General features: G+C 35.9%; 1 protein-coding gene across 1 annotated transcript in view; it reads left to right on the forward strand.

The window, feature by feature from the left end:
* NHLRC2 (NHL repeat containing 2) overlaps window positions 1–9,460 on the forward strand; it is a 42,908-nt gene that overhangs the window by 4,658 nt on the left and 28,790 nt on the right. Inside the window, exons 3-4 of the mRNA XM_023753343.1 lie at window positions 3,294–3,749; window positions 8,177–8,298. Coding sequence (XP_023609111.1) covers window positions 3,294–3,749; window positions 8,177–8,298 — 578 coding nt within the window. The remainder of the gene's footprint in view (window positions 1–3,293; window positions 3,750–8,176; window positions 8,299–9,460) is intronic.

Below are 9,460 nucleotides of genomic sequence, written 5' to 3' on the forward strand. Positions count from 1 at the left end.
AATCAATAAAATATATATATTTTTTAAAAGGTTTAAAGTTCTTAATAGGAAATGTGATTATTCTTCTTTTCATTTTGAATGACATGGACATGAACAACAGTGCAATACAGAATACTATAACAGATGCTCTTTCTTTGACCTGCTTTATGAAAAATATCTTCCAAAACACTAGGAAATCCTCTTTTATGGTATTGCAAATTCTGAAGATGTAAGAGATTAATCTTAATATTTACTTTAGAAGTTTGAGATTTTTTTCAGAGACTTTTTTTCCTGTTTACTTTTTCCTAAAAGAGAGCATGGGGGGTAAATGAAACTCAAGGTTCCATTTAATTAGGTTGAAATTAATTGAAGCTCTTCTCTTAATAAAAGATAAAAATGAGAAAGAGTCAATGATCTTGTGAGTAAAGATGAGAAGAGAGTATACATGTGCAAGGTGAAGGACATCTTGAAACTTAAAAAACAGGAGTGAAAGATAAAATCTTCAGTGCTAGTGAAGCTTCAGTTGCTTTTAAATTGTAATAGGTTGTATCTTCAAATTGCCAAACAATGAGATTTACCAAGAACTCAAAAGTCCCAGTAGCTAAATCATGTTTTCAGAAATTCATCTGTATTGATTTAAGAGCTATGAGTATCTCATTTCTTAGGTTTTGAATGCTGTGTCTTCTTCAAGCCCCTGTAAATGAATACATTTATTGAACATGTGTTAGGTGTAAGGTTCTCTGCTTAACTGCTGGGGAAATATGTATCAGTGTATCAGAATTGAATGAAAAGCATTTTGGAACCTGAGGAAATAACTAACTTTGCCTATAAGCATTGCAAAAGATTTCTCAGAGAAGAAGACAATTTAGATGGAACTGGGAAAAAGAGCGGCAGTGCAGCTGAAAATGAAAATGGGACAGGTGGGGGAAGCAACAGGGAAACTAGCAGGAAAGCATGGAGCGTGGGTTTCTTGGGGAGTGGTAAATAGCTTAGTTTGGCAAGATTGTAGGAGCTCCTGGGAAAAGCGAAAGGAGGGGAAGGTAGGTTGGGTTTGGACCATGGACCGAAGGGCTTTGTATAACATTCTTAATAGTTAGGCTTTTCCTTCCATTTAAGATACAGAGATATTAAAGGTTGTTTGTTTGTTTAATAGAATGATCACATCATAATAACATTTGAGTTTTAGAGAAGCACTACAGATTGGGTTAAGAATCCCAGAGTTAACTTTTTCCACACTTAAGATTACCCCTAAAAGACTGTATTTGATTAACTTTCTTGGTTAACCCTATACCTGGAACACATTCTTAGAATGGATCCTCGTAATCTCTTTATCACTTTACTTAAAAGCTCCTTTTCATAGCACAGTGTAATTAACACCTTATTTTTACATGCAAATACACTTCTGAAAAGTAAAATACTTTGTAGATGATCTCAACATTATAATTTCAAAGAAACATTATTTCAGTAATATGCTACATATGAAAAAAAATTTTTTTTAATTTTAGAAGTCAATTCATAGTCACAAAAGCTGGCATACCCAGAGATTACATCAAAGTTCAATGAACTGTTGCTAACTTCATTGGCTTTCTTGCGGCTGTCTTGTCTCACTACTATCTGATATGTTTCTGAACATATTTGCAGCAATGCTAATACTTCTTAAAAATGACATTTGGCCACCTATTTCAGCTTCCATGGAATGTTCAGTTCATTTTATCAGAATTGCTTAGCTTTGTGAGGGAGTGCTTATTAATTCAAAACTCCGTGAAAGAGGTCCAATTTAATACCCAGTCTCCTTCCTCTGTAAAACAGCTTTTAAAGTCAGGTTTGTAATGATGATCAGTATCACATTTACAGTAGCATATGAGAAATCATAATGCCAAAGTCTAAAGTAAAAAGATACTGTACTTAATAGTAATGAGTGGTCTGGTCTTTAAACATTGTTTAAGAATGTAGTTATATCCTAAGGTTGTTATTCTTAACAGTTCAGTTCACATTTGTATTACTCTAACAGGTGCCTTGGTGGTTTTCTTTCCTTTTCTACTTTAGAGTTTCTAAATTTTTCTTTTTCTTTTCATGCTGGATACATTAATGGTATGTTATTATATAATACCCAAATTTAGCAGAATGGCTTTTATCTAAGGAAAAGTATTCTTGTTTTGTAAGAAAACAATTAGGAAAACTTGGCATATTTTAAACTGTGATTACTTAGTATATGTTAATATATAATTAAATTAGATTTCTAAAAACGTAAATGCCATAATACAGCTGAATAAATGCTGGAATTCTCATCATGTAGCATATACTATTTTTTTTATATACTTTATTAAAAATTAGAAAATGCATTTTTTATTTTATAGTGAAACTAAACTTTTTAATGAGTCAATATGTAATTTCATTTTGTGTCAGGATTCCTAAAACCACCACCAGGTTTAGGAGCACTCACAGGATTCAGCAAAGGGAAAGGACACTTGGGGCTAAGTCCTTCCTACTTTTGTTCTGTGTGATTAACTACACAGAAAAAGGGAACTGTCAGAAGAGGGCGCTCTCAAATTGAGAGCCCTGTCCGTAACATGAAGGGAATGTTAAAAACATCATATCCATGTAAAACTTTAAAACGTTGAAAATGTGACTCAGAGTTGAAATGCCGATGAAAATTCTCACTTAAAAAATGATCACAATATTGGCAAAAACTAACAATTTTTCAATTGAATTACATATTTTCAAACATTTTAGGAATAATGAAAAAGCAACTTGTATCAAAATTCAAAACCTAAACAGAAATGGACCAAAAAGAAAAAAAAAAAAGAAGAAATGTCCTGATTGAACTCAGAAAAGAAATAGAAGGAAAAGGTCAGAATTATATTAGAAATGAATACTAAATTGTGCCAAAGGGACAATAATTTCATGTAAAAATGGAATAAGGGGCATTGAAGTAAAGCAGGGGATAAAACTTGGGGAATAAAAATGAGCTAAAGAAAAGTAACAAGAGTTAAAAAATGATTGGATTGGAAGACAGCAGAAGAGGTCCAACATAAGACTACTTGGAGACTCTGAAGAATAAAATCGAAACAACTGACCGGAACTAATATCTAAAGTTAGAATCCAAGAAAATGTTCTAGAAATAAAAGAAACCTTGAATGTTAATTTTTTTTAGACCTGTGTTTAAATGCAGTCCAATACACACACTAATTTAGTTCTGCCTTTTTTACTGTTTTTTTCCTCTGGACTATTTATATTTAATGAGCCAATGCCTAATATGTGGATGATGCTATTCAGGCTTTAATATTTCATAATATTTAACTTCTTTCATTTAGATGGTCTTCTGATTGTTGGTGTTCACTCGGCTAAGTTTCCAAATGAAAAAGTCCTGGATAACATTAAGAGTGCTGTTCTTCGATATGACATCACCCACCCTGTGGTTAACGATGCAGATGCCAGCCTTTGGCAAGAACTGGAGGTGTCCTGCTGGCCAACTGTGGTCATACTTGGACCCCGTGGAAACATGTTGTTTTCGTTGATTGGAGAGGGACACAAAGAGAAATTGTTTTTGTATACTTCAATAGCTTTAAAGTATTACAAAGACAGAGGACAGATCAAAGCTAATAAAATTGGAATAAAACTCTATAAAGATTCTTTGCCACCTTCACCATTGCTGTTTCCTGGCAAAGTAACAGTAGACCATCTTTCTAAGAGATTGGTAATAGCAGACACTGGACATCATAGAATTTTGGTCGTCTGGAAGAATGGACAAATTCAGTACAGCATTGGAGGTAAAGTTTGTTTTTAATTATGATATGTAATGTATTTTTAGTGAAAAAAAGTTCAAAGAAATATATTGAAATTTATAAATAAGAACTAATTATAGCACTATACATTGACTTTAACATCATGAAAGTTGTTAATTAATGTATGGTACCTAAAGTAATCTCTTCTCCCTCAAAAAAAAACCCCTACAAAACCCCATTCAAATCAAAAGGAGGAAATCTTTAAGTTAGTAATTTTTAAAGTATATTTGTATATCTTGTTTTTTCAAAAAAACTACCACACTTATTGTATCTTATGAAAGTACTAGTGGCCCGGTGCATGAAATTTGTGCACGGGGGAGGGGGTGTTCCTCAGCCCGGCCTGCACCCTCTCCAATCTGGGGCCCCTCGAAGGATGTCCTACTGCCAGTTTACAGGGATTGGGCCTTAACCGGCAGTCGGACATCCCTCTCGCAATTCGGGACTGCTGGCTCCTAACCGCTCACCTGCTTGCCTGCCTGCCCCTAATCACTCTGCCTGCCGGCCTGCTTGCCCCCAAATGCCCCTCCCGCCAGCCTGATCACCCCCAACTACCCTCCCTACTGGCCTGCTCACCCCCACCTCCCCTCCCCACTGGCCTGCTCACCCCCAACTGCACCCCTGCTGGCCTGCTCACTCCATACTGCTCCCCCCTCTGCTGTCCTGATCACCTCCAACTGACCCCCACTGATGGCCTGCTTGCCCCCAACTGGCCCCCCTGCTGGTCTTCTTACCCCCCAATGGCCCCGCCCCCCACCAGCCTGATCACCCACAACTACCCTCCCCTCTTGGCCTCTAACCACCTCTACCTCAGCCCCGCCACCATGGCTTTGTCCAGAAGAACGCCCGGAAGTTCTCCTGGAAGGTCTCCCAGTCTAATTAGCATATTACCCTTTTATTAGTATAGATAGAGGCCTGGTGCACGGGTGGGGACCGGCTGGTTTGCCCTGAAGGGTGTCCCGAATCAGGGTGGGGATTCTCTTGGGGTGTGGGGCGGCCTGGGCGAGGAGCCTGTGGTGGTTTGCAGGCTGGCTACGCTCCCTTCAGGGTGGGAGTTCCCACTGGGGGGGTGTGGCCAGCCTGGGTGAGGAGCTGAGGGCTGTTTTCAAGCTGGCCACACCCCCTTCAGGGTGGGGGTCCCCACTGGGGTGCCTGGCCAGCCTAGGTGAGGGGCTGATGGCTGTTTGCAGGCCCTCCTTGAGCGGAGGCCACAGCGGCTGGAAGCAGGTATCTGGGATTTATTTATCTTCTATAATTGAAACTTTGTAGCCTTGAGTGGAGCCAACAGCCAGCCAGGGCAGGTGGGAAGCTTGGCTTCCTCCATCGCCAGGGGCAACCCAAGCCTCCTGTTCGCTCCAGCTCCGTGGCCGCTGCCATCTTGGGTTTATTTGCATACTCGCTCCTGATTGGCTGGTTGGCTTGTGGGTGTAGCGGGGGTATAGTTAATTTGCATGTTTCTCTTTTATTAGATAAGTTTACAGTAAATCCTCACTTAACATCCTCAATAGGTTCTGCAGCTTCAAATGAAAAAACATGTAACAAAAGAAATTTTACCATAGGCTAATTGATATAAAGAAGAGTTAAGTGCCTGTGGCCTACTATCAACATTATAATAAAACAATGCTGAATGTATTTGAGGACCTACTGTATACTCTATATACATTTTGGATTTGGGGCATTTTAAATGGAAGTATTGTATTTCACTTTCCATCAAAATACAGCCTTATCTTTTTTTTCCATATCTTTTTTATTTTTTTTTAAGACCAAGACAATTCCTTAGGAACTTGAGACTTAGATTATAAAATAAATAACCTAGGATTTGTATATAATTTTCTTTTTCCTTCCATAAGAACTTACTCATACATCTAGATCATTTCCCTTTGGGTTTAGCAAAATATAAGTATCATTCAAGCATGGATCATTTTGTTTCATATCTCTCTGATCTTAGATCTAAAAAGGGCTCTTATTTACATCTACATAATTAATAAAGTCTTATTAATTTAAAAATAATTTATTATTTACAACATATTAATTAGAAAAGTAATTCATCTCTGCTGCCCACTTGAGTAACACATACAGCATAAAATAGAGACACTTGCACTCCTAGTGCAAATAAACTGATCATGTTCCTAAACCCTGGTGCTAATCTTCATATGCCAAGATATTATTCCTATAGCTCTTGAATTTTTTGTTTCTTGTTGTTTTTGTTAGAGTATATGTGTGTTTTATGTTGTTTACTTTGTTTTAGTAACTTAGTATTTTGGTTTATGGCATGCAGTTATGAGAATTGTTACTCAAAATGTTGTAGCAGGTTGAATTTAAATGGTTAAGAGAGTTTCTAATAGATTCTATAACTTTCAAAATAGTATAGGTAAATATTCTTTTTTTGTTGTTTTGTTAAATAGAGAAAACTAACAACAAGCTAGCTTTCCCAAACATGTTTTTAGGAATACTGTTATCTTGTAATAAATTAATAGTTATTCTAGAATTTTTGAAAAAGAATTCTGTGTTCAGCTACACCAGGAAAAACTAGATAGATGTGGTTTAACAAATTTTTTGTTTGTGATGGTTTTACTGTACTTCTCATATCTTTTACTCTGCTAATGTACCTCATGAATATCCAAGAGACTTTATAGTGCACAGTATCTTTTAATTTGAAGTGACCACAATTCTCTCCCTTTTTTCCTCTGCAGGGAACTCTCACCAACAATAATAATATTGCTAATAATAGTAATAACAGTAAAACTGTCAATAATAGTAATAATAATATTAGTATAATAGTAATACATTTACTTCTGGCATTTTTTTTACTTTTTTAAAATATATTTTTATTGCTTTCAGAGAGGAAGGGAGAGAGAGATAGAAACATCAGTAAGAGAGAATCATTGATCGGCTGCCTCCTGCACGCCCCATATGGGGCATATGCCCGGACGAGAATTGAACTATGACCTCCTGGTTCATAGGTCTATATTCAACCACTGAGCCAGCTGGCCAGGCAACTTCTGGCATTATTCTAAGTACTTTACCTGTATTAATTTATTTAGTCCTCATAGTGCTGTGAGTTAGGTATATTATTAGTTCCATTATACAGAAGACAAACTGAGACACAAAGAATGGTCATCAGCTAAAGAGATATAGAGCTGGGATTTAAATCAAGTCTTTTGGGCTCTTGAGTTTATGTTTCTATCCACCTGTCTTACTAACGTCTTATGGACAGTGGAGTTTTGCAAAACATAGTTTGGAAATGCTTACTTAGACGCTTTGAATGGCTTGTCCTCTGGTCAAAGAAATAACAATTATATTTTAATTACTCCCCACTCTTAAAACTCCACCTGTGTTACAAAAGCTGAGAAGTAGGTCACTAGACCAGTATCACACTCTTTATTTTACAGTATCTATAAGGTATAGAACTTTGTGGCAAAGTGAAATAGTAAATGGAGGATTCTTAACTTAGGGTTCATGGACTCTTAAGAAATGCTTGAATGGACTTGAGGATCTAGGAACCTCTTGAAATTATTTGTGACATTTTATGGGTATGTGTATTTTTCCATAAGGAAAGGGTTCATGATTTTCATTGTATAGTTAACCATTCAACAATTTGGGGTTTAGGGGTGCCATCCCCCTGTGCAGCTGAAAATTCACATGTATCTTTTGACTTCCCCAAAACTTAACTACTAATAGCCTAAACTACTAATAGCCTACTGTTGACCAGAATCTTTACTAATAACATAAAGTCAGTTAACACATATTGTATATATATGTGTTATATACTGTATTCTTACAAAAAAGTAAGCTAGAGAAAAGAAATGCTATTAAGAAAATTATAGGGAAAAATACATTTACAGTATTTATTGAAAAAATCCACGTAGAGAGCTTCTTTGTTTATTAGATGGAATGCTGCCTGATTCATGAATCATTCAATAAAGCCAAGTAGATTTTTAAATTTAAAACAAATGAAAAAAATTCTCATATAAGTGGACCCATGCAATGCAAACCTATGTTGTTCACCTGTCAATAGTATTATCAAATGAGCATATCTTCCCAAATTGTTCAATATCACTCATCTAGATGCTTAAAAATTAAAATTATATTTAGTTCTTTCTAATGTAGATAACAGGTACTTAAGATGCTTTTGAAAGTATTTTCTTCTGATATATGTTACTATAAAGTACACTAGCAGCCATTATCTAATACACCCTGTCACTAACAACACTTGTTACTCTTCGTCCCCTTGCCACGCCAGGCTTGCTCAGCACTTGTTACTCTTGAGAAAAACAGATATATTAGGAAACATTTTAGTGTTCAGATAGAAACATCATGTTATTTATATTAAAGTCTCGGCTTCAAATACATATTTTCTTTTGGAGGTTTTACTAAATGGAAAAATTTTGTCTTATGGCTATCTTGTCTTTTAGGACCCAATCCTGGAAGAAAAGATGGAATATTTTCAGAGTCAACTTTTAATTCACCACAGGGTGTAGCCATAATGAACAATATCATATATGTGGCAGATACTGAAAACCACCTTATAAGAAAGGTAATTTTCCATTTTAAATAGTTTTATACTTCCAATCAGAAAAACGGATATTTACTTGCTACATTAAATATTTAGAGTGAGAAGGCGATGCTTAAATACCTCAAATCATTCATATTCAGCTGTTTTCACAGGTGCTGGCTTTAGTTTTATTCTTCGGTATCTTGTTTTTCTGGGTGTCAGCGTATAGTTGTCTCAGAAGATAAACCCTCAGTCAAGTCTCCTTTTTTTGCCCTTTGTTTCAAAGTCTCATGCCTAATCACCCCAAAGCTCCTCGTTTTGAGATATTTTCCTAACCACTGTATACAAAGTGGTGCTTTGTCCTTTTAAAAGTTAAATTTTCTGAAACCTAGAAAAAAAATCATACCACTTTCTGCCTTCATCTTTTTTGCTTTGCCTACAAATACATATCAGTCAATAAGTCTTAAAAGGTGTTTTATATCTGAATAAAAGTAAAGAATCTTGTTTTTAAAAAATGAGTTAATCATAAAGGTAAAAAATAGTCCTCTGATCATTTATTCCAGCTCCCTAGAGGTAACCAACCATTATTAAATTTTGTGTCTCTTCAGAAATTTCCTACTCACAAATAAATTTATAATAAAAAGACTGACTCTAGACTAGCGGTCGCCAACCTTTTGGACCTCGCAGACCAACAGTGGTCCGCGGGCCACTGTTTGGTGACTGCTGCTCTAGACAATCTTTTTTTAAACAAATGGTGGAATCCTATTGTACTTACATAATCTTCTGCAGTCTTTTTAACTTATTTATCTATATTAGTCACATGAATGATATGATTGCATCATATCCATTGTAGAAGTCATTTTAAACATTCCTTATTGATGAAGATTTTGGCTATAAATCAGTGATCTTTAGTAGGTTCCTGTCTTTTTCTAAAGTAGAGCTAGCACTGCCTGTATCCATCATGACTAAACATACTGTTTCAGATACTTTCTTGATTTTCTTGCTGTTTCTTTGTCTATTGTTATCTATGCCCATTTATTTGACAATATTATCACCTATTATACATATAATAAAAAAAACGTGTAGAACATATAATATCTACTGTAATGAAAATCTCCATGAGGTCATGAAATTTGGTTTCCTTACCTCTGAAATCCTAACGCACCTGGAACAGGGCCTGGCCCACGGCAGGTGTTCAATAGAT

This window comes from Myotis lucifugus, unplaced genomic scaffold (genome assembly GCF_000147115.1).
Source record: "Myotis lucifugus unplaced genomic scaffold, Myoluc2.0 scaffold_44, whole genome shotgun sequence".
Classification (NCBI taxonomy): Eukaryota; Metazoa; Chordata; class Mammalia; order Chiroptera; family Vespertilionidae; genus Myotis; species Myotis lucifugus.